This window comes from Schistocerca gregaria, chromosome 3 (assembly GCF_023897955.1).
Source record: "Schistocerca gregaria isolate iqSchGreg1 chromosome 3, iqSchGreg1.2, whole genome shotgun sequence".
Lineage (NCBI taxonomy): Eukaryota > Metazoa > Arthropoda > Insecta > Orthoptera > Acrididae > Schistocerca > Schistocerca gregaria.
In genome coordinates, this window is record NC_064922.1 from 588,501,755 (window position 1) to 588,528,452 (window position 26,698).

General features: G+C 42.4%; 1 protein-coding gene across 1 annotated transcript in view; it reads right to left on the minus strand.

The window, feature by feature from the left end:
• Nucleotides 1-26,698, minus strand: part of LOC126355991 (UDP-glucosyltransferase 2-like) — a 120,024-nt gene that overhangs the window by 15,597 nt on the left and 77,729 nt on the right. The window contains exon 4 of the mRNA XM_050006611.1: nt 8,119-8,578. Within this exon, the coding sequence (XP_049862568.1) occupies nt 8,119-8,578 (460 nt within the window). The remainder of the gene's footprint in view (nt 1-8,118; nt 8,579-26,698) is intronic.

Genomic DNA, 26,698 nt, shown 5'->3' on the forward strand with positions numbered 1-26,698 from the left:
CTATGAAGCCGCTTCCTCTTTCATTCCTTACCTCCATTCCATGTTCACCTACTATGTTACCTTCTCTTTCTTTTTCCATTATCGAATTCCAGCCGCCCATGACTATTAAATTTTCGTCTCACCTCACTATCTGAATAATTTCTTTTATCTCATTACACATTTCATCAATATCTTCGTCATCTGCGGAGCTAGTTGGCTGTGGTACGCATGGGCTTCGTATATATTTTGGCTACAATCATACGTTCACTGTGCTGTTTGTAGTAATTTACCCGCATTCCTGTTTTTTTATTCATTATTAAACCTACTCCTGCATTACCCCTATTTGATTTTGTATTTATAACCCTGTATTCACCTGACCAGAAGTCTTGTTCCTCCTGCCACCACTGAAATTCGCTGATTCCCACTATATCTAACTTTAACCTATCCATTTCCCTTTTTAAATTTTCTTACCTGCCTGCCCGATTAAGGGATCTGACATTCCACGCTCCGATCCGTAGAACGCCAGTTTTCTTTCTCCTGATAACGACGTCCTCCTGAGTAGTCCCCACCCGGAGATCCGAATGGGGGACTATTTTACCTCCGGAATATTTTACCCAAGAGGACGCCATCATCATTTAACCATACAGTAATGCTGCTTGCCCTTGGGAAAAATTACGGCTGTAGTTTCCCCTTGCTTCCAGCCGTTTGCAGCAACAGCACAGGAAGGCCGTTTTGATTAGCGTTACAAGGCCAGATCAGTCATTCATCCAGACTGTTGCCCCTGCAACTACGGAAAAGACTGCTATCCCTCTTCAGGAACCGCACATTTGTCTGGCCTCTCAACAGATACCCCTCCATTGTGCTTGTACCTACGGTACGGATATCTGTATCGCTGAGGCACGCAAGCCTCCCCACCAACGGCAAGGTCCATGGTGAGGGTGAGAGTTATTTTCCCTACTCATCCTCATTAAATTACATTTTTCTACATTTAGTGCTAGCTACCACTCATTACACCAACTAAAAATTTTGTCTATCATCTTGTTTCCCCCTATAGTCACTCAGCTTCGACACCTTACCGTACACCACAGCATCACCAGCAAATACCAGTGGACTTCTGCCCACCCTGGCCGCCAAATCATTTATGCATATAGAGGACAACATGGCTCCTATAACACTTCCCTGGGACACTCCTGACGATACCCTTGTCTCTGATGAACGCTAGCTGTTGAGGACAACATACTGTGTTCTATTACTTAAGACTTTTTTTGAGCCACTCATATACCTGGAAACCCATACCATATGCTAGTGCCTTCGTAAAGAGTCTGCATTGGGGCACCGTTTCAAATTCATTTCGGAAATCTAAAATAAGGAGTATGTCTGTTGTCCTTCACACATGGTTCGCAGTATATCATGTGAGAAAAGGGCAAACTGCCATTTATCTCACCAAACAGAAATACTGTCCAAGTCATCCTGTACATTCTGTTCCTATAATACCCAGCAGCAACCTTACACCTGAGCCATTCCTGTTTCGAGATCGCGTATGCAATTTTCTAGGGCTGCCGCAAAGCTACCTGAAGGCTGTTTTAAGATACCCCATCCTTCGGAATGTACGCTTCATGGTGTGACTCTTGTTTGTGTAGCGAATAAGTCATAATTAAGTTCAGGGTAAAATCAGTGTATCTATAAGTGTACCTCTTAAATACAAGTACACAATGGAGCGATTACTACTCTGAGAAATGTAATAAGTAAACATCATTTAACATTATCGTGGATTAAGATAAGTTCGATGAATAAATTATATGAATTACTTTATACAGTATGCACTATGTGACTCCTTGCATCTGGATTCCCTGTATTGTGGAAATCTTCAGCAGAAAATTTTACAAATTCAACTTCATTAATTATGACAGAGAATTGTAGCTTACGGAACTGTATCGAAGATATGGCAGGCTATATTGCATTGGAATGTGTTCACAATGGGCCTCTACTTGCTTAGTGAATGGAATATAAACTACAAGCTATGTCAGCAACAGATGAAAATAAAGATCATAGGTGATCATACCGTTTGAAATCCGGTGAACTGAAAGGGTTATAATGGCTTGCGAGATTTTAATATCCGCAAATGCGGGCAACATATTTGTGGATAAGGGTAAGGGACTTGAGGATGCCATCCAGATGCGTATCTTATGCACCTTGCCCGCGCCGACTTCTGCCTCTGCGCAAAGTCCTACCTCACCAATAGGAGCCTCGCAGGCGACTGCTGCTATTGCGACAATCGTACTTATTTTCGTCCCCTTTTCATATTACTTTCTTATGCACAACAGTCTGTGACTGTACATCTTGCCTGCCCCCACCCCCACTTCCTTTAACAGCGCAACGAAGGAAGCCCTGGAAGCACCTGACTCGATCCTAGTTCCAGACGCCAATGAAGCAGTCAACTATAGATCGATTAGGCGAAGCTTATGACGGAAAATCAGGTGAACCGGAAGCGTCGTACCATAATCGGAACATCGGGAAAAGCCCAAACTTCACTCATTAACTGAAATGCATTCTGCATTTTAATTTTGCAAACAAACATGAAAAACGAATTCTAAACTCTGAAATCTGAAGGAAATTGTGCATTTTTATCCACTACAAGGTTTCACATGTGATAAAGTATCAATTAAATTTTTTACTTTCATTAAGTTCCAACGGATCGCTTACCGTAGCCTTCAAAATGGCGTCTGTAACGGAGAGAATTGTCATTGAGTTTGTTTTGGAGGAAAACCAGAGCATCGCAGATTTCATAGGCGCTTACAAAATTTCTAAGGAGACCTAGCAGTGAAGAAAAGCACAGTGGGCCGTAGGGCGAGGCGCCTGACATCATCGCAACAAGGTCGCATAATTCTGACCAATCTCTCGCTTGCCGGCCGGCCGCACACAGCTGTGACTCCTGCGGACACGCTCACTCGAGCTGATGGACGGATCAGTATCAAGCACCTCGATGCTCAACTGCGCGTCTCTTCTGGTACTGGCATACTTGTCGACCGAGAGGCGTTCACATAACTGTATTGGACTGTTGTTCCTCACACACCCTTCAGTCCGGATCTCGCACCTTCGGACTGCCATCTGTTTGGCCGAATGAAGGATGCACTACACGACAAGCAGTGCGTCGATGATGGGTAGGCATTTCATGCGACAAAACATTGGCTCCGACAACAACCAGTAGAGTGGTACCACGGGATGCGGGCATACAGGCCCACTATCTAAGGTGGCGTAAGGCTGTCACATTGAACGGAATTTATGTACAAAATAATTTTTTTAGGCGAAAGAGTGGGGAGTAATATGTTGTGTGGGAATCCTGTATAATACTAACCTGCTTTCAGAAAAAAAGTGTTGCATTGCCTATTGTACGCCCCTCGTAGGTACTACTATCAAGAAAGCCGCTGCAACGTTGAGACGAGTGAGAGAGACGAATACTAGCAATGAGGAACAACAGCGGAACATAATTCCCTATTAACTAGTCTGCAGGTCGAAGCATCTCGATAATTCATGTCAGGGCGACAGGTGGTTGTCATCCGATCGCATGAGTCACGTAGCTTCTTTACGTCTCGCTAATAGCAAACATCACACTCTATCTCCAGTTTCTCATTACTCTCATCAGTGCACGAAAACTTAGAGCCAGTCCCTCGTTAACAAGGTGCCTACCTAGAGGCCCACTGTGGCTGGCAACGACTATGCTCCAGGACACCAGCAAAAGTGAAGCTGAGGTACCATTCTGGATCCTATTTAAAAACGCAGTTCCAGCAAGAAAACACCAGACTGCCAAGACAGACATCATTTTTTATTACCACCTTAAACGGCCGTTCCTGTAATTAACTACGTCCTTCTTACAAGCGAGCACTGAGAAAATCTCCAGGACTCCTATGACTCCAGTGGTCATCGCTATCTTGGTTGTTGTTGTTGTTGTTGTTGTGATCTTCAGTCCAGAGACTGGTTTGATGCAGCTCTCCATGCTAATCTATCCTGTCCAAGCTTCTTCATCTCCCAGTACCTACTGCAACCTACATCCTTCTGAATCTGCTTAGTGTTTCCATCTCTTGGTCTCCCTCTACGATTTTTACTCTCCAAACGGCCGTCCAAAACTAAATTGGTGATCCCTTCATGCCTCAGAACATGTCCTACCAACCGGTCCCTTCTTCTAGTCAAGTTGTGCCACAAATTTATCTTGTCCCCAATTCTCTTCAATATCTCCTCATTAGTTATGTGATCTACCCATCTAATCTTCAGCATTCTTCTGTAGTATCACATTTCGAAAGCTTCTATTCTCTTCTTGTCCAAACTATTTATCGTCCACGTTTCACTTCCATACACTGCTACACGCCACAGAAATACTTTCAGAAACGACTTCCTGGCACTTATATCTATACTCGATGTTAACTAATTTCTCTTCTTCAGGAACGCCTTCCTTGCCATTACCAGTCTACACTTTATATCCTCTCTACTTCGACTATCATCAGTTATTTTGCTCCCCAAAGAGCAAAACTCCTTTACTACTTTAAGTGTCTCATTTCCTAATCTAATTCCCTCAGCATCACCCAACTCAATTCGACTACATTCCATTATCCTCGTTTTGCTTTTGTTGATGTGCATCTCATATCCTCCTTTCAAGACACTGTCCATTCTCTTCAACTGCTCTTCCAAGTCCTTTGCTGTCTCTGACAGAATTACAATGTCATCGGCGAACCTCACAGTTTTTATTTCTTCTCCGTGGATTTCAATACCTACTCCGAATTTTTCTTCTGTTTCCTTTACTGCCTGCTCGATAAACAGATTGAATAACATAGGGGATAGGCTATAAATTTGTCTCACTCCCTTCCCAACCACTGCTTCCCTTTCATGCCCCTCGACCCTTATAACTGCCATCTGGTTTCTGTACAAATTGTAAATAGCCTTTCGCTCCCTGTATTTTACCCCTGCCACCTTTAGAATTTGAAAGAGAGTATTCCAATCAACATTGTCAAAAGCTTTCTCTAAGTCTACAAATGCTAGAAACGTAGATTTGCCTTTATGAATCTTTCTTCTAAGATAAGTCGTAAGGTCAGTATTGCCTCACATGTTCCAACATTTCTACAGAATCCAAACTGATTTCCCCGAGGTCGGCTTCTACCAGTTTTTCCATTCGTCTGTAAAGAATTCGTGTTAGTATTTTGCAGCTGTGACTTAGTGAACTGATAGTTCGGTAATTTTCACATCTGTCAACACCTGCTTTCTTTGGAATTGGAATTATTATATTCTTCTTGAAGTCTGAGGGTATTTCGCCTGTCTCATACATTTTGCTCACCAGATGGTAGAGTTTTGTCAGGACTGGCTCTCCCAAGGCCATCAGCAATTCTAATGGAATGTTGTCTACTGCCGGGAGGCCTTGTTTCGACTCAGATCTTTCAGTGCTCTGTCAAACTCTTCACGCAGTATCGTATCTTCCATTTCATCTTCATCTACACCCTCTTCCATTTCCATAATATTGTCCTCAAGCACATCGCTCTTGTATAAACCCTCTATATACTCCTCCCACCTTTCTGCTTTCCCTTCTTTGCTTAGAACTGGGTTTCCATCTGAGCTCTTGATATTCATACAAGTGGTTCCCTTTTCTGCAAAGGTCTCTTTAATCTTCCTGTAGGCAGTGTCTATCTAACCCCCAGTGATATACTCTTCTACGTCCTTAGATTTGTCCTCTAGCCATCCCTGCTTAGCCATTTTGCACTTCCTGTCGATCTCATTTTTGAGGCGTTTGTATTCCTTTTTGCCTGCTTCATTTAGTGCATTTTTATATTTCCTCCTTTCATCAGTTAAATTCAATATTGCTTCTGTTACCCAAGGATTTCTACTAGCCCTCGTCTTTTTACCTACTTGATCCTCTGCCGCTTTCATTACTACATCCCTCAGAGCTACCCATTCTCCTTCTACTGTATTTCTTTCTCCCATTCGTGACAATTGTTCCCTTATGCTCTCCCTGGAACTCTGTACAACCTCTGGTTTAGTCAGTTTATCCAGGTCCCATCTCCTTAAATTCCCACCTTTTTGCAGTTTCTTCTGTTTTAATCTATATTTCATAACCAATAGATTGTGGTCAGAGTCCACATTTGCCCCTGGAAATGTATTACAATTAAAAACCTGGTTCCTAAATCTCTGTCTTACCAGCATATATCTTGGTTAGCAGTAATAATTACAGTTTCAACGGCGTTTCATTATAATTAACCTGGCACGAAATCATTCCTCTACAAAGGAAATTATGATCTGTAATTTTTTCCTCTCGTTTCAGAGACACACTGAAAATCGTGTGGTATTTTATATTTTATAGCTTAATTCCCTAATACAATAAATGTAGTGTCACAGGCCATTTTGCAAGTATATACTGGATTACTGTTATATCTTTCACGATGTGCTATATAGTTTGAGTTTTACTTCGATGATTACTGTTTGTAAAGACTGGGTGGTCTTCTTCGCTCCTTATTATGGTGAGTGCTTCATAGTATGTTACTTTCCACAATGGCTATTGAAATGCAAGTTTCTCTCATTTCTCAGAACTGCATGGCTGATCATAAGATTTACGAGTTTCACAGAGTATGAAAAGCAGTTCAATTACATGCTGGTAAATCTTTCGGGTTTTATGGTCGCTATCCAAGATTTTTTTTCCGTTCCTAATGCTTTATGGACCACGACCTGAAAGCTGGAAGATTTATCAGCAACTATGGACCTTGTCGTTATAACCTTCATTTTATGAATTAGCCCTTTTACTGAGGAGACATGGATTTGCTGTTTTCTTGGGAAACAGAGTATTTTGGCGTAGTATTTAATCAAAATTGGTTCTGGCCATACTGCAGGACATTAAATGGACAAGAAGCATGACCGAAGCACATTCGATGGCGGCCGAAACAACAAGCCAAGACTCTGGGGCAGTCTGTCTCTAAATTCGTACTAGTGACGAGTTTCCCAACAGGCAAAGAATTAGTGAACAGTATCTCAGTTGGTGTATGCTTATCATCTGCATGTCCTGGGGCTATTTTGCCTATTTGGGGGTCTTGGGGCAATTAAACTGGCGCATCGTCATCTTTACACTCCTTCACTCTTGGATGACATTTCTGCATACGTTGAAGTGTGTCACATCTCCTGCACCAGATGAGTGTTCCACAGATGTGTCTACAGTACATCAGCTTAGGTTTTGAGGCCGGCCAGTCGAGTGTTTTTAGCATTTTTTGTTACTCTTCAGTAGCACCCTGTTTAGCTGTGGTAAAGAAGGACGACTATCAAAAAACAAGTTTCTCCGAAAAGCATACCAAAGTAATAGGTTGCTGATAACATCCAAGAATCAGCAAAGAATCCGCTATTTCCACATTCTGCAGCTATCGCACAGCTGTCGGCTCTCTGGTTCTTCTATTGGGCACTGTTCCACAACTACAACGACAGTCAGTGAGGCGTCAGTATCTGGTGCGATGCTTTCATTCCTCCTTCCACAAAAAAACATATTTTTGGAGTACAGACACGATTTATCCTTAATGTTACAGAAATCGCTTTATCTTATTGAACACCGACTTAATTTGCTGTTTCTTTCTATCTTCACTTATCAATCCTTATAGGGGTATTTCTCCATCATTGACTCTAATTACACAGATTTCAATAGTATATTGTAAACACTGACAGCGTTATCACCTCACTGATGTCGTACATATTCCGTCTAACTCATTTAGACAAAATGCATATGACATCATTTCATCATTGCTGTGTTGGTATGTAAAGAGCTGCATGCTGAGATTTGAAATTTTCTCGTTTGCGACCGTAATAATGCGTTTTCAAAATTACAACTGATTGTAAGGTACAGTGTTTATTTAGTAGTGCGTATAAATAAGATTCAAATATCTAAATACTAAAAACTAATCACGTCACTTACGAGTAACTTCTCTGTGGACAGTTCATTGCAAGCGATGACATTGGTCAACGGACAACAGGCCTGACGATAAAGTCACATAAATAAACACGGAAATCGCGAATCGTTGTTTACATTTCTTTTTTTAGTTCTTCATTCTAAGCATACAGTCCCGATAAGAACAAGCAGTTAACATTACTGCGTTTCCCTATGGTAGAATATGAGACAGAACTTACCTTTGGCAGCGGTTTCCTCTCTTGAACGATGTGCATTCCTGTGACCTGTACCACATTTGGCAGCAATGGCTGTGGGTAGTCTATACTGAAATGATTGGCAGCTATTACTAAACTGATGTTGCTTATCATTTCTTCGAGATCAGGTACGTGTTTGCCGTAGTGCTTCTCTATCAGTCTGCTGTGTGCAGGAAGCACATGGTTGTAGAAGTGGCTTAGCAAGTTCAGAACGTCGTAACTGTTGCGCATTCTGTCCCAGAAGCTCATGTGAGATGTGAGCACCGAATGTGAATCTGGCATATAGGACGGATTGTACGGATTTCCAATCAGGCTGTTAAGAGTGGGGGTCATCCCCACCGAGAGGAATCCGACAACAGGTGGTGAACCCAGTTCGTGGATAAAGCCAAAATAGCACCAGAAGAATAACGTCTCGAGGATGACCAAATCAAATTTGTCCTTCGATCTGAAACACAAAATATTTTAGAGATACGTTGTCTTGTTTAAAATTAAAATATGATCGATTAACACCCTCACAAAATACATTTAGTAATTTGCATCCCAGTGACTGAATACGGTTACTTATATTATCAATATAACTAAACATCTTGGGGCAGAAAATACAGATGTGTCGGTCATCGTAACATGTATAAGGGGCGACAGATAAGTTTTCGTTTGCTGTAGCGCATATGCAACCTAGCCCGACTCCGATGCGGGCGTACAAGCACCGACACATGTGAGCAAGGTACCAGATTCATAGTCGCGTCTTTCCGATGCTCGTGCTGTAAATGTTGCAAGTGTAAAGCATAGCAACGTTATTACGAAAAGCGTCCAAACACGACAAAGGTGCTATTAGTCTTTTCTTGGATGCCGAAGGTAAAAAACCACAGACATCCATCGGAGAGACAGGAATGTGTATTGGGCAGCATGTTAGTCGAAAACCACAGTTTAAGAGTTGTGCACCAGGTTCCGTGCTGGTCGCACTTCGACAAAAGACGCCGCTCGATCTGAGGGGTCAGCATCGTCCATTACGAACAGGTGGGAGACACTCCAGCACCCACCCTATAGTCCTGATCTCTCCCCATGCGGTTACTACGCCTCCGCTCCAATGAAAGAAGCCTTGAAGAGATTCCTGTTGGACGACTGTGTGCAGCAGACAGTTCCGGACTCATTTACGCAGCAGGACACAGTATTTTATCAAACGGGTATCTTCAACTGCTTCGTCGATTGCATGATTCTCTCAATGCTCACAGCGATTATACCTGACTGGCATGCCGATTCTGGGCGGTAGGCCTTCAAATGGTAACTGTTCGATTACTAGATATATAAGTCTTTCAGTTTTTGAAAGTTGATTTCTATAATTAGCTAAGAGAATTGCATACGCTGTTCTCAACGGAACGAAATGAATAGCTGTAAAAGTGAGTTCTGTAGTATTACAGAGGATTGTTATAGATTGTTATATGATTGTTACTGGTAATATATAAACGATCTAGTGGATAACGTCTGCGTCCGCATAAGGCTTTTCTTATGTGTAGGAAGAATGTGACGCCAGAAGATCGTGGCGAAATGCAGGTAGACTTGCAGAGGATCGGTGATTAGTGTAGAGCCCAGCAGTTGAGCCGGCAAGAAATTACACAGCACGGCACACTACCGGCAGAAAATATCTGAAAACAATAAGGGCCGTAGAATATGTATGAGTAGCCATCAGTTGTGACCTAAGTGAAAGAAAGACAAGCGAAGGTATGAGGTTAATCGGAAGAAGCTTAATAATGACACATCATTCGCCCACAAAAGAAGTGCCCGCAAAACACTCGTTATATCAATATATCGGTTTACAGTGATATTTCGAAAAACATTTGTTCTTAGGAGGATTGGATAAAATATTACTTCCTCCCACCTAAGTCTGGCGGTACGACGAGGAGTAACAGAAGTAAGTACTCTTAAAGAGGGGAGCTGAGGAGAAAGTATACCTTTAGTCGCTCTACCCTCGCCCCATTCGCAAGTGGAGAAAGAATGAGAGTGAATGGTAGAGCGTACCCGATTGCTGGCAGGGTTGGTTACGAGAAAACCCAAAGAGGTTCTGGCCGTATGTAAAGTACACAAGTGGCAAAAAAAAACAGTCAATATCATCACCGCGCGACAGCGACGGAAATGTTGCCGATGATGGTGCCACTAAAGTGGTGTTACTAAATACAGATTTCCGTAATTCCTTCACGAAAGAAGACGAATAAATATTCCAGAATTCAAACCAGAAGAGCTGTTAGCATGAGTGACATAAAAGTAGATATCTTAGGTGTTGCGAAACAACTCAAATCACTCTAGAAAGGCAAGTCTTCCGGTCCAGATGGTATACCAATCATGTTCCTTTCAGAGCATGCACCCACAACAGCGCTTTTCTTAGCAATTATATACAACCGCTTACTTAACGAAAGACTGGAAAGCAGCGCAGGTCACACCAATATTCAAGAAAGGAAATAGGAGTAACCCATTGAATTACAGACCCATATCACTGACCTCGATTTGCAGTAGGATTTTGAAGTATACACTATACTCGAACATTATGAATCACTTTTAAGAAAATGAGCCGGCCGGAGTGGCCGAGCGGTTCTAGGTGCTACAGTCTGGAACCTCGCGACCGCTACAGTCACAGGTTCGAATCCTGCCTCGGGCATGGCTGTGTGTTATGTCCTTAGGTTAGTTAGGTTTAAGTAGTTCTAAGTTCTAGGGGACTGATGTCCTCAGAAGTTAAGTCCCATAGTGCTCAGAGCCATTTAAACCATTTTTGGAGAATATGACTTATTGATACATAACCAACACGGATTCAGAAAAATCCTTCTTGTGGAACGCAGCTAGCTCTTTGTTCCCATGAAGTATTGAGTGCTGTCGACAAGGGATCTCAAATCGATTCCATATTCCTTGATTTCCAGAAGGCTTTTGATACCGTTCCTCACAAGCGGCTATTAATCAAATTGCATGCATATGGAGTATCGACTCAGTTGTGTTACTGGATTCGTGATTTCCTCTCAAAGAGATCACAGTTCTTGGTGATAGACGGTAAAGCATCGAGTAGAACAGAAGTGATATCTGGCGTTTCGCAAGGTAGTGTCATAGGCCCTCTGCTGCTCCTGATTTACATAAATGACCTAAGTGATAATCTGAGCAGCCCCCTTAGATTGTTTGCAGATGACGCTGTAATTTACGGTCTAGTAAAATCATCAGACGATCAATTGCAATTTAAAAATGATCTAGAGAGAATTGTTGTATGGTGCTAGAAGTGGCGACTGGCACTAAACAAAGAGAAGTGTGACGTCATCCACATGGGTACTAAAAGAAATCCAACCAATTTTGGGTATACGGTAAGTCGAACAAATGTAAGGGCTGTTCAATTTGACTAAGTACCTAGGAATTACAATTACGAGCATCTTAAACTGGAAAAGACCTATATATAACATTGTGGGGAAGGCGAAACAAAGACTGCGCTTTGTTGGCAGAACACTTAGAAGATGTGGCAAACCCTCTGAAGAGACAGCCTACATTACACTTGTCCGTCATCTGCTGGAATGTACCTGCGCGGTATGGGATTCTTAACAGGTAGGATTGACGGAGGACATCGAAAAAGAGCAAAGAAGGCCATCTGGTTTCGTGTTATTGCGCAATAGGGGTGAGAGTGTCACTGATACGATACGCGAGTTGTGGTGACAATCACTGAAACAAAGGTCGTTTTCTTTGCAGCGAGATCTATTTACGAAATTTCAATCACCAACTTCCTCTTCCGAATGCGAAAATATTTTGGTGACACCCACCTGCGTAGGGAGAAATGATCAAATAAATAAAATAACAGAAATCAAAGCTCAAACGGAAAGATTTAGGTGTTCCTTTTTCCCACGCGCCATTCGAGAGTGCAATGGTAGAGAAGTAGTACGAAAATGGTTCTATGAACCCTCTGCCAAGCACTTAAATGTGGATTGCAGTGTAACCATGTAGATGTAGATGTAAAATGTCCGGTCGCATGAAGACCAGACTCCTAACGCCACGTTTCGCAACCGAGAGGGAAGACCATCGTGGTCGTACTGTATCTGCAACAGCAGTTTCAGCAGAATTTGGTACCACAGTGACACAAAGGACTGTTACTAATCGGTTACTTCATGGAGCGGTCCAGGCGCCCTGTAGCATGCGTTTCACCGACCCCAAATAGCCACCAACTACAGTGGTGTCAAGCGAGAGCTCATTGGAGTACAGAGTGGAGGTCTCGTGCGTTTTCTGATGAAAGCTGCTTCAGCCTCGGTGCCAGTGACGACCGTGTTTTGGTTAGAAAGAGGCCAGTTGAGGGCCTACAAGCAACCTGTCTGCGTGCTAGACACACTGGACCTCACTTGGAGATATGGCCTCGCATGCGATTTCGTATAACAGCAGAAAGACTCTCGTGGTTTCCCCAAGCGCCCTGACTGCAAATCTACACTTAATCTGGGGATTCGACATGTTGTAGGGCTATTCCTGAACAGTCTTCCTGTAAATGTTTCTAACAGTGTAACGCTCTCCACATACACCTGTTTTAACTCAACATCTCTACGGAGTGTTGGTATGTCACCTTGGCCGGCTAGATCACCATATCTGTATCCAATCGAGCACATATGGGGAGATCATCTGACGACTACTCCAGCGTCATACCCAAACTGACATCTAACACCTGTACAACAAATGCATGCACGTCTGCATGTTTGGAATCAACATTCTAGCGGTTACACCGGTCATTAATGTACTAGTATTGCACATTTGCAATGGCTAATCTCGTGCTTGCATTAACCTGTGAGCTTGCGATGTCAATCGCTTAAATGTGTTATCTAGAGAAATGTGTTTCTGAAATTTTATTGCTGTGCATTAAGGACTTTTTGGTGTTGCGAATTTTTCCCGTCAGTGTACATTTGCACTGTGACAAATTTCATTGCCAACGTTTTGATTAGTAGGGGCCTTAAACTGCATTGGCAACATTGTGGTAAGTAGGGGCCTAAATATGAAGTGCTTTTTTAGATGTTGTGAGATCGTAAGGAGTAATGCGACTGATGAGTAGTCACTTGACATAAAATGTCACGACGAATAATATATAATTCTTTAGTAAACGTTTAACTGCTGTTTCTAAACGTTTGTGTTGTATTAATGTCCTACGTCTATTTTCTTGTTTGTATATTCGTAGTTTGTGTAGAAAAATACTGGAAACGAATACTGTTAAGCTTTGGACATAATTTTAGAAGGGAGTTCTACGAGGGTCCGGATACGTTGGTGGATAGCAAACGAAGAATGAGTAGGTCAAAGGAGTCGAAGTACTTTGCACCGACAGTTCACTGCAGATCTTTTTGAACAGGGTTTCTGATACAAATTATGAAATCGCTAAACAACAGTTACGAATGAATAGGTAACCATTATTGATTAGAATGTATCGTAGGGTCTCTCACATGGTATTTCACAAGTGCAGATTATGAATGGGATGAAGTGCAGTACAGTAGCCACCGTTTGGGGGCTCCTGTGCGTGTCTCTATTGTCAGGACACCGCAGCGAAGGTCAAATCCGCCCAAAATGATGAAAAACAAGAATCCTACTAATCACACAAGCCAGCGACCTCGAGGCGCATGCCATTCGCCATCTACAGCGTAGCCTCCGTCTGTACCAGCCGGGAGAGATACACACACCCAAGTGCATGTGTTTATGTTCTCTCTTACCAAAACTTTCTTGGTACTAAACCCAGACACTATAACAATGCTTTATAATTGATAGTGCAGTTGATGTACTTGAAATGATTAAAACTCTGTCCATGCAGACCTCCATCATGCATAAAATGCACCCATTTCTTGTTCTTAATTGTCTGTCATCACAACACTTTCATATCTACTACATACCGATAAGGGGCGTTAACGACCTTGACATGCGCGCATCTGGAGAAATCTTGCGCTCTTGGACAGGTGCGGTATAGGAGTTACAGACAAAGTTCATTCTGTTTCTTCATGTGGTCAGCTGGAGATTAAATCGGTGACAGTGTTGTGGGGAGCGTTGGTCAGAAACAATGCAAAGATATTTTTTAGTCTCTTACTTTATTCTAAGATATCAAGAATGCTCTGTGCCTCCCATGTGCATGGAGAAAGATGGGCAACTGTTATCCTAAATTACACACTATGATCGAAGTGCTATAAATATGGAGATCGCTTTGGTGTATATGTTAGAGACTTAACAATAAATAGATATACTTGACAGTCAACTATCTACATTCGCAATGGTACTTGCAAAGTAGAGGAGGGGCGGTGATTCATAAATTGGGAAGCACACTCCCATGTCACTGGTGGGAGTTCTAAAAACTGGCAAAATTAATTGCACAATCAACTGTAATGCCTTTTACACTATATCGGCGATGTCTTTCCTATCCCATAGTCCACTGGTATGCTGTTGATTACCACATAATGATTGACTGACATCGTTTGTTTGAGATGGAGAAAGAGACTTGGTGGAGGGGCAACACATTCTTTGGATGGTTAGTATCAAAACAGTGATCTCGTACATGACTGCAATAAGAGGAATCAATCGACATTGAACACGAGCCATCAGCTATCCCATCACTGTGAAAGGTGAGCTTAAACATAGAGATCGTGAATCACATTCGGACAGCAGTTTAGAAACGCTCCACAGTGCCACAAAACTCTTCCATTTACCTTATGTTGTGACTGTCTTTTATTTCAATCATCCAGTGTGTGTGTGTGTGTGTGTGTGTGTGTGTGTGTGTGAGTGAGTGTGTGTGTGTTGTTGTTGTTGTTGTTGAAGCAACAGCAACATGATTTATACCATGCGATGTCCAGTTTTCTGTGAGAACCAATGGATCGAAATGTGTTAATATCAGTTTAGAACATGACACAGACCTCGAACTTGTGGCGTAAAAAAACAAAATGTATGGCAGTGTACAAAACGTGTTACAGCAAAAAAAATGTATCAAACAAAAAAAGCAAGGACCCTCTCTTGCGACTTATAGTCTGTGGGATATGGTCCTCCACCTACAGTATAGGTGATGAGTGGATCAAAACCTGTATATTCAACGGGACTGAGTGGATCAAAACCTGTATATTCAACGGGAATCAGCGCATATGCTCGATGCCAGCAGGAAGATGGTATTTGTTTCCGTGACATACTTTAATGCATCCTGAGAGACGTAGATCTCCTTTGGACTGCAGTACCTATATGTAGTTTGGACACACATTGCAGCGCAGCAACAAAATCCTCCTCCTTCTTCCAGTTCTTGTATGTTGTGAAGTCTTCCTAATTTGCCGATAATAAACATTTCCACTGAGTGGTCAAAAAACGGTTCCGTTGAATTGACTCAGCTCAGCTTGTTTCTACACGGGTTTCAGAAGGTGGTGGATATAGTGCTCTCCGAATTCCGTTCAGGTCCGACTTAAATAGAGCCGATCACATGGACGAAGCTGCAGGGAGGCCGGGGCAGAGACTGAGGAGGAGTTACAAGATGCAGAGGGGCGGTTTGAAACAACATTGGAGTTTTGCTGTAGCAGATGATTTCGGAAAAGGTGACTTGTTTTGAGATATGAGAGTGGAACAAATACTACAAGTGGCTACAATCATTAAAAGATGTCGCAATAGGATCCAATAGGAATGGATAGACTTGGTTCCAAATGGCAGACACCATTTCTACCAGAAAGTGATACACTATCAGCCACTCTTATGTGTGCCTGAAGAACCAAGACCGCTTTTTATGCAGGTTGATGGTAACATAGTCATTGTGATCATGGTTTTCATTGTGCAGTCGTTACGCATAATATACGTTGCCGGCGGTAGAATCCTTCTGTGGTCAGCTTCAATAGTGTTCCTCGAAAATAAAGTCGTGTTCCCTCCAGGGACTCCCAATTGAACTACCTGTTGAGTGTAATCCGACTACTGAAAAATAAAAATTGCTCGCGATCGAAGTGACTCGCACGATCAATTTAATTAATTAGTCCATCAATTTGACGTCAGTGGCACGCTGCCAGGCGGGTATAGGCGATGGCTAGGGCACTACGGATATGACTTTTTCCTTTGCAGTCATGTCTTTAATTATATTTCCGCCGGCCACCTATTTAGGTAGAGAGGACCATCGTAATAAAATCAGATGTATTACCGAATTCATAAAGTGATACATAGTATAAAACTTATACTTACTTCTCTATGCTGTTGCCTTAAGAGACTTCGTACGTGGCGGGACATTTGGTTACCTTAAGAGAGAGTTCGAAAGTGAGGAGGTATTCTGTGACGGTGATAGATCTTAGCACTCTGACACGAGCCAAAAATGAGTTTAATATTTTAGTCCTGTGATGAATCACGTGACAGATAAGGAAAGATTTCTTTAAGAGATAAAAGAATAGACTTAATAAAGCCTATGCCATAGTCCTGTACAGGATTTCCGCAATAAGTAACGATACTTTAGTGACATGAAAAGCGTATATTGTCCGATTCCTTCTGTATGTATACACTTATATAAGCGAGAGAAATCTACATTTCGCGTGAGACAATCGAGGTGAATGTTCAACAAAATTGTTGCCTCGGATTGGGTAAAGCAGATATTTTGAACTGGTTGGTTTACGTCGGGGTGGAGTTGTTTAGAACTACTGTATACCTCCAAGCGGCAGCTGCTTAATCTGCAGTGCACCGCGGCTGCCTGCAAGAGTGGTCGGGAGGAGTCCGCAACTGGAAGTAATGGATTACCTCAACCTCTGACGGGTACAAAGAATGCGCTTACATGTCTGATCTTGCCCGCGGCAACGAAGGCTGGCGAAGTGACCAGTGGTCTGGGTGAGTACGGTAGAAGCGGACGTGTGGGTGTTCTGTGAGAGAAGATTCAATGTGATGGACGTTAGCAATGGACTTATTGATAACATCTGAATTCCTACTACTCCAGTCATCCCCAGATGTCCTCCATAGCAAAGAGTGGTGCACTCTGGCGTACACGGACGTCCACAACTGTGTCTGTGGCTGTAGTTTCCCCCAGTTCTTGAACGTCGGTGCAGGAGGCATTTGAGGAGATTGGTGAGCTGCGTTGGACTTCTGGGAGGTGAGTGCATTGGATGTGCGTTTTCAGCTGCCTCCGACATCTACCAAACGGCAGCTAGTGCTACAGACTGGATCTTAGTTTAAGTCAGTCTTGTTTAGCGCTGCTCAATAAATTGCAGTGGACACTGTCTTGCATTTGTATTTGTTGTTATCGCTATCCTATCATGCAGTAGGCCTCCAACCTTCCGAATGTAGCAGAAAGAACCAATTTAGGAATTCTACATACATTTAAAAACCCAATCGCGACGTGAAATACCGGATTGATCAGTTTATTGTTTCCAATAGTTTCATTGCATGCGTGCAAGCGTTAAGGTGTGGTTGCCTCTCCCAGCTGGTGCATGCGGAAACTACACTATAGCCAGCAAACAGCGCGCACGTTGCAATCACTCGTTTGTGTGATGGGTAGAAGTCTTTTCTTCGTCAGATATGTTTAGTGGAACATTGTGGTGGAGGAGGGTGATTGTGCTCTCAAACGCTGGTGCGTACAAGACCTCGGATAAATTTAGCGCCACAATCAATTTGTGGTGGAAATTTGATTACTTCATTTCTAATGTTTGTGTGTGATACTCAAACGTTGAAAAAAAGTTTCATTCTGAAGAAGGATCATCATAATGTGGAGGTGAGTGTTTCAAGCTATCTACTTGACTCCTGTAAACTGTTAAATAATTTATTTGAGAGAGTAGTGCAAGTGACTTATTTAACTTGCACAGCTCTTCCTTTGTATCCAGAATTAGCCAATAGGGACATTGTATCCTGAGGAGAGATGAAAACCGCAGTCAGCACGTTTCGGGACGTTGGTTCACACAATCCGGGAGTGGCCTCTTGAGAAAGACCAAGACAGGAAGCGAATCTGGAATTTTCCGATCAACAGAATGTCGCCACTTGATTCTTCATTTGTGGGCGCAAGGTCAAAGGAGGCCGACATGTGGTTCGTGGTCGGCGGTATTTAGTGCAGTGATCTGTAATTAGGACATTGGGCGGATTTGACCTTCGCTGCGGTGCCCTGACGATAGAGACACGCGCAAGAGACCCCAAACGGTTTAAATAAACAAAATTCCACACATTTTCTAAATTGTTTGATTAATATTTCACACACTGCAATCGATTTCTCTCCAAATGAACGACCGACAGAATCATTTTGCTTCCAGTTGCCGGGAGGTGAGGACTGTGGGGTTTCCCAGACCCTGGATTTAATTAAGTGGTCCATTTCATTAATTAATCAATCAAATTGAAATTAAAAGTGTGCTTGTATTGGTGATGAAATTCCCTTAGGGTTCGGGTTAGAGGAGGTGGAGGGGCAGGATAAGGAGGAGGAGGAGTGAGGGAACGATAGGTTCAGGACCTGTCAATAAAATGGAAGGATTATCCCCAGGTGGTCATAACCTATTAATCACAAGGACGGATTATCAAACATGGTTCAAATGGCTCTGAGCACTATGGGACTTAACATCTATGGTCATCAGTCCCCTAGAACTTAGAACTACTTGAATCCAACTAACCTAAGGACATCACACAACACCCAGTCATCAAGAGGCAGAGAAAATCCCTGACCCCGCCGGCAATCGAACCCGGGAACCCGGGCGCGGGAAGCGAGAACGCTACCGCACGACCACGAGCTGTGGACATGGATTATCCCCTGAGGTCTTAATTCTCTTAGCATAACAATAGATTAACGATATGCCAATCAAAAGAGAACGATAGATTTGGCCATGAATGAATACTTGCCTCTGATGTAGGCAATCCGAAATGTGCAGTCATTTGCCCCCCCCCCCCCCCCCCGTCCCCCTCCCTTGTCGCACTACTTGTAGGTCGATGTCAACATAATATTTTTGCCTTTGGACAAGGAAGTTAGTAATAGAAATTTTGTGCGAATATCCTGCTGCAACGACAAACGCCTTTATTTTAATTATGTCCAACCCAACTCTGCCCATCTCTGTGACACTGTCTGCTCTGTTTCTCGATAGTACGAAATGTGCTCTCTTCTTTGAACTCAGCCCTACGTCAGCCCTATCTGGTAAGGATCCCACACTGTGCAGCTGTACTCCAAAAGAGGATGGACAAACGTAGTTAGGCAGTCCCTTTAGTAGATCTGTTGTATTTTGTAAGTGTTCTCCCAATAAGACGGCGTCTTTGGTTTGTCTTCCCCACAACATTTTGTATATATTCTTTCCCATTTAAGTTATTTGTAATTATAGTTCCTAGGTATTTAGCTGAATTTATTTCCTATAGATTTGATTGATATATCGTATAACCGAAGCTGAACGGATTCCTTTTAGCACTCGTCTGAATGACCTTACATTTTTCATTATTTAGGGTCAATTGCCAATTTTCGCGCCACGCATACAGGGTGGTCGGAAATTCCCGTAACAGACTTCTAGGACTTGTAGAAGGCAGTGAGTATATCGTATTTTGAATAGGAACCTATGTCCGGAAACGTCATCCAACGAGACTACAAGTTATAGGCACGGGCGTGTGTAAATGTACGTATACACGGGGTGATTCCGTGATGATGTTACAGACTTTCTAGGATGATGGAGAACGATAAATGTATTAATTTGAAGTAAGGATACCTGTACCGGACACGAACAAGTCGAAAGTTACATAAAAAACCGTTCTTGTACCTCTGACAATTGAATACATGTACCGGTTCTTGTGCTGCGAAGAGTGTAGGGCCGGTAACTTTAAGTCGTGGTATTATAGATAAAAATGAGAAAAAATGTTTAATAAACGTGGGCTCTAAATTGCATACCTGAGGAGCTATGACCATTCGTTCATCTTCTCTAATGTGAAACACATCCCCTCTACTGAACAAGTGTTCATAGCTGTTAAGGTACAGTCCGCAGCTCGTGGTCGTGAGATAGCGTTCTCGCTTCCCGCGCCCGGGTTCCCGGGTTCAGTTCCCGGCGGGGTCAGAGATTTTCTCTGCCTCGTGATGACTGGGCCTTAGGTTAGTTAGGTTTAAGTAGTTCTAAATTCTAGGGGACTGATGACCATAGATATTAAGTCCCATAGTGCTCAGAGCCATTTGAACCATTTGTTAAGGTACGCACTTTAGAACCCACGTTTACTGCACATTTTTTCTCGTTTTTGTCCACACTACCACCACTGAAAGTTACCAACCCTACACTCTCCACAGCACACGAACTGGTACATGTAACTGTTAGACGTAACAGAACGGTTTTAGTTTTGTAACTTTCGACTCGTTCGTTTCCGGTACAGGGATCCTTACTTCAAATTAATACATTTATTGTTCTCCATCATCCTAGAAAGTCTGTAACATCATCACGGAGTCACTCCGTGTATACGTACATTTACAGACGCCCGCGCCTATAACTTTGACGCTCTGTAGTCTCGTCGGATGACGTTTCCGGACTTGGGTTCCTATTCAAAATACGATTGTACTCACTCCCCTCTAGAAATCCTTGAAGTCTGTAACGGGAATTTCCGACGACCCTGTATATCTTTTCTAAACCGTTTTGTAATTTGGTTTGATCTGCTGATGACTTTACTAGACCATAAAAGGCAGCACCATTTGCAAACAAACTAAGAGTACTGCTGTTATTGTCTCCTACATCATTTATACAGATAAAGAACACCTCTATTTTACTCGATGACTTTCCGTCAGTTGCTACGAACTATGACCTGTCTGACAGGAAATAATGAATCCAGTAGCATAACTGAGACGATATTCCGTAAGCACGAAGTTTGATTACAAGCAGCTTATGAGGTACAATGTCAAGAGTTCTCTGGACATAAGAAACATGGAATCAATTTCAAATACCTTGTCGATAGCACCCAACACTTCGCGTGAGTGCTTCACAAAAGTGATGTTTTCTAAACCTGCGTTGACTGTGTGTCAACAGACCATTCTCTTCCAAGCAGTTCATACTCTGTGCAACACATTGTATGTTCCAAAATCCTGCTGCATATAGACGTTAATGACATGAGCTTGTAATTTAGTGGATTACTCTTATTGCCGTTCTTGAATATTGGTGTGATTTGCGCAACTTTCTAATATTTGGATACGAATCTTTCGTCGGGCGAGCAGTTGTATATGATTTTTAAGTATGGAGTTACTGTATCAGCATACTCTGAAGGGACATAATTGGTATACATACTGGAGCGGATGACTTGCATTTATGAAGTGCTTGAAGCTGCTTCATTACTCCGAAGATATCTCCTTCTAAGTTTCTCAAGTTGGAAGCTGTTCTTGCATCGAATTCTGGAATATTTACTTAGTCTTCTTTGGTGAAGGAATTTCTGAAGGCTGTATTTAGTACCTGTCATTGATAGTATTTCCTGCTGATATAGCGCAGGGAGGGCATTGATTGTGTCTTGCCGCTACCATACTTTACATACGAACTGAATCTCTGCATTTTCTGCCATGTTTCGAAACAAAGTATCATTACGGAAACTATTATAATTCTCTCGCAATGAAACTAGTGCTAAATTTCGAGCTTTTGTAAAATATCTCCAATCTTGGAGATATGCATTAGTTTAGCATCCTTTTTTTTTCGTTGAGTCTACACCAGTGTTCTGACCTGCTAGGTGTACCGAAATTATTTGGTTTAAATCTCTCAATTTCTGTCAATACTACTTCTCTGAATTCAAGTTACATCTGGCCTACACTTGCATTGTTAATTAGGAAACAGTGGGGATTTTTTCTCATGAAGGTATCAAGCCAACTTTTCGATTTTTTGAACAGATATAGTTTTCGTTCTTTCTTGGAGTATTTGGGAGTTACAGTATTCAGTCTCGCTAAGACAATCCTGTGTTCACTAATCCCTGTATCCGTTTTGATGTTCGTTATTAGCTCAGGATTTTTTGTTGCTAAAAGATCATCAAGTGTTTTTTCACAACAATTTAATATTCGAGTGGGCTCATGAGCTAACTGCTCGAAATAATTTTCAGAAAATGCGTTTAGCACAATTTCGGATAATTTTTTATGCCTACTTTCGGATTTAAACGTGTATTTTCGCCAACATATCGAGGGTAAATTGAGGTCACCAGTAAATATAATTGTAAGAGTCGGGTACATGCTTGAAATTAGACTCAAGTTTTCTTTGAACCTTTCAGCAATTCGGAGGTCGGTAAAACAATTAAATTATTGTTTTATTCATGTTGACGAGAATGACCTCTACCCATACTAATTCATGGAAACTATCCTTTTTAATTTCGGCACAAGGTAAACTGCTTCTAACAGCAACAATCACGCCACCGCCAAGTGTATTTAGCTCATCCTTTCTTAAGAGCATTAGATCTCTCGCAAAAACTGCAGCCGAACTTATTTCCAGCTTTAGCCAGATTTCAGTGCCTACAACGTCCGCCTGCTTAGCTGGGTGGTAACGTGCTCGTCTCGCATGCAAGCAGGCTTGGGTTCAATTCCCAGCTGCGTTGGCGATTTTCTCCACCTGGGGACGGGGAGTTGTGTTGTCCACATCATCGTTTCATCCCCATCACCGGCGCGCAAGGTGCCCCATGTGGCGTCGAATGAAATACGACTTGCACTTGGCGGCCGAACTTCCCCGAATAGGGGCCTACCGGCCAACGATGCTATTCTCTCATTTCCATTTTCAGTGCCTATAACGATTTGAGTAACAGTGCTTTCCACTAGCGCTTGGAGCTCTGTTACTTTCCCAACACAAGCGCCACAATTTACGTTATACCAATGGTTCCTAGATCTACGTTCTTCCTGTGTTCGACTGGATGCGGGAGGAAATGGCCGCAGTAGGCGAAGAGCTGAATGCGCTTTCGGCTACGGTCAGCCACCTTCACCCTGCTGGCAGGAGGTGCCGCAGAGGCTGACATCTGGTGTTTCGCAAGGGACTCCCCAGGTGTCGCTTGTTTTGCCCACGCGTTACGCTGCCAAAGAGTCTCCTAGTGTACACGATGCGGCGGATCCGCCCTAACATTACGGTAAGTGGAGGTTGTGGCACGTGTCACTCGAGGTGGAGGGTCACTGTGGAGGCTGGGCGTCTGGCCTCGCCTCTAGACCATATGAGTGAACAGGTGGCCACTCCTTCAGCAGGGTCCAAGCGGGCACATATCGGCTAGGGGAAGTATCATTATTATCCCTCCATTGGCAAAAGATGCCGTAATAGTCCCCCTTTTGGATATCTAGAAGGAGACTGCCAAGGAGGAGCAGACCATGAGAAAAAGATTGAATAATCAACGAAAGTGTAACATTCTACGAGTCTGTGCGTGGAATGTCAAAGCCTGAACGTGGTAGGAAGCTAGAAAATTTAAGAAGAGAAATGCAAAGGCTCAATCTAGATGTAGTAGGACACAGTAAAGTGTAATGGAAAGACGAAAAGGATTCCTGGTCAGATGAATATAGGATAATATCACAGCAGCAGAAATTGGTGTATCTGGAGTAGGAATCGTTATGAAAGGGAAAGTAGGCAGAGAGTATGTTACTGCGAACAGTTCACTCATAGGGTTTTTCTTATCAGAATCGACAGCAAATCAACATCGACAACGATAGTTCAGGTGTACATGTTGACGTCGTAAGCTCAAGATGAATTAGTGAAAGTATATGGGGATATTGAAAGAATAATACAATACGTAAAGGTAGATGAAAATCTAATAGTCGAAGTGGACTGGAACGCAGCTGCAGGGGAAGGAGTAGAAGAAATGGTGAGAGGAGAATATGGGCTTGGGACAAAGAAAGTAATTGCTAATAAACGACGGGTTACATAACCAATACCTTTGCTGGTCGACGAAAAAAGGAAGTACAAAAATATTCAGGGAAATTCAGGAATACAGAAATACCAGTTGCTGAGGAATGATATAAAGAGCTAGTAAAGGGAAGCTAAGACGAAATGGATGCTTGAAAAACCTGAAGAAATCGAAAAAGATACGATTTTCGGAAGGACCGACTCAGCATATAGGAAGCTGAAGGCAAGGGCAAGGGCAAGGGTGACAACATTAAGAGTGCAACGGGAATTCCACTGTTAAATGCAAAGAAGAGAGCGGATATGTGGAAAGAGTACATTGAAGGAATGAGGGCAAAGATTTGTCGGATATGAGAGAAGAAGGAACAGGAGACGATTTAGAAGAGATGGAGGATCCAGTATTGCCACCAGAATTTAAGAGAGCTTTGGAGGACTTAAGATCAAATAAGACAGAAGCGACTGATAATGTTCCATCAGAATTTCTAACATCATTGGGGAAAGGGGCAACGAAACGACTGTTCAAGTTGGTGTATAGAATGTATGAGTCTGGCGACATACCATTTGACTATTCCGAAGACTGTAAAAGCTGACAAGTGCGAGAATGTACTGCACAATCAGCTTAACAGTTCATGCATCCAAGTTTCTGTCAGAAGAATATACAGAAGAATGGAAAAGAAAATTCAGGATGTGCTAGATGACGATCAGCTTGGCTTTGGAAAAGGTAAAGGCACCAGAGAGGCAATTCTGACGTTGTGGTTGATAATGGAAGCAACACTAAAGAAAAATCAAGACACGTTCATAGGATTTTTTGACCTGCAACAGACGTTCGAGAATGTAAAATGGTGCCAGATGTTTGAAATTCTGAGGAAAAAAAGTGTAATTTGCAAGAAGAGATGGGTAATATACAATACGTACAACGGCGAAGAGGGAATAATAAGAGTGGGCGACCAAGAACGAAGTGCTCGGATTAAAATGGGTGTAAGGCAAGGATGCAGTCTTTCGCCTCTATTGTTCAATCTGTACATCGAAGAAGCAACGATGGAAATAAAAGAAAGACTCAGGAGTGGAATTGAAATTCGAGGTGAAAGGATATTAATGATAGGATTAGTTGACGACAGTGCTATCCTGAGTATAAGCGAAAATGAATTTCATGATATGCTAAACGGAATGAACAGTCTAATGAGTACAGAATATGGATTGGGAGTAAATAGAAGAAATACGGAAGTAATGAGAAGTAGCAGAAATGATAACAGAGAGAAACCTAACGTCAGGATTGATGGTTACGAAGTAGATGAAGTTAAGGAATTCTACTATCTAGACAGCAATATAACCAGTGACAGATGGGGCAAGGACATCAAAAGCAGATTAGCAGAGGCAAAAAGGACGTTCCTGGCCGAGAGAAGTCTTCTTACATCAAACATAGGTCTTAAGTTGAGGATGAAATTTCTGAGAATGTAAGTTTGGAGCACAGTGTTGTATGTTAGGTGTCTTTAGAAAGCTATTAGTGTAAACCTAAATTGGTATAAATTACAGGCATGTAACTTGAATAATACACGAGTTCTTGGAGGTCAAAGTGACCGATTACCATCGATGGCGTCAGGCCTTAAGTACTCCACAGTTACACTACAAACGGTAGCAGCATGCTTATAAATATAGTTATTCATCTATGTCTTTGTTTATATCCGATATATACTATTCATGAAGAAATTGGTTAAATATTTACTGTGTTTTAGAAAGCACAGAGACATTAGGCTACTGGAATACCTTTCGTTCTATTCCTTTGATATATGTTTATTTAATTTGTTTATGTATTTAATAATGTGTGTTAGAGCGTGTTTATGGTCCAGCCGTAGGGATATTTATTTAATTTCAAGTTATTTAAATATAGCTCCAGTATTTCGTATGTTTCATTATGTTCGTGAGTGGGCATTGGCTTGAAGACAGGGCGGGAGCGCTCTAACCAATCACAGCGATCATCCCTGGGGAGGACTCGAGGTAATTATGAGCAGTGCAGCAGTTCTGGAGAGTACGGCGCAGGACACGGGAGTGGGGGCTGGACACGGATAGTACAGCGCGACGAACGCACAGTCGGAGTGAAAGACTTGCACAGTGGAGCAGTTTGTGCGTGGTCGCGAGAAACAGAAATATTTCGGAGTACCGACTTGTGCTCTTGTGTGATTTCCGTGGCTTCTACAGTGAAGACATAGTGTGCGTTTAGAAGTGAATATCTCGCGAGCTATGTTGATGTTCATAACTAATCACGTGAAGCAGGAATCTATTGTTTCCCTGTTATTCAACTTATATTTTATTTTATTGCTGGACCATCGACACCAATAAGTGTTTTGCAGAAATATACCGCATTCTCAAAAGTACTCCTTCTATCGTGCTCATCATTGAAAGTCGTTAAGATAGTACATGCAGATTTTATTTAATTGCAGTCTTTCATTGATAAATTTATATGTTACTTTCATAATTCGCAATTGCCCAGTGATAGAAACTTTCGACCATTCGATTCATGTGTGTATTCTTATCGTATACTGTAGACTCAACAGTACTTGGCCTGTAATGCGGCAACTACGTATCCCAGTCCCTAGACAACGAAACCAGCCAAAACTTTTAATATTTCAACTCTGAGTCGGAGGGTACGTAGTTGAGGACCACCTCATTTCTTTGATTATTGTTTGAAAACCCGCAGAATGAAACATCGACCGTGGGAAAACTGGGACAGAAGAGAATCGACACATTTAAGATATGGTGCTGCAGCCGAATGGTGAAAATTAGGTGGACTAATAACGTAAGGAAAGAGGACGTTCTGTGCAGCATCGGAGAGTAAAGGA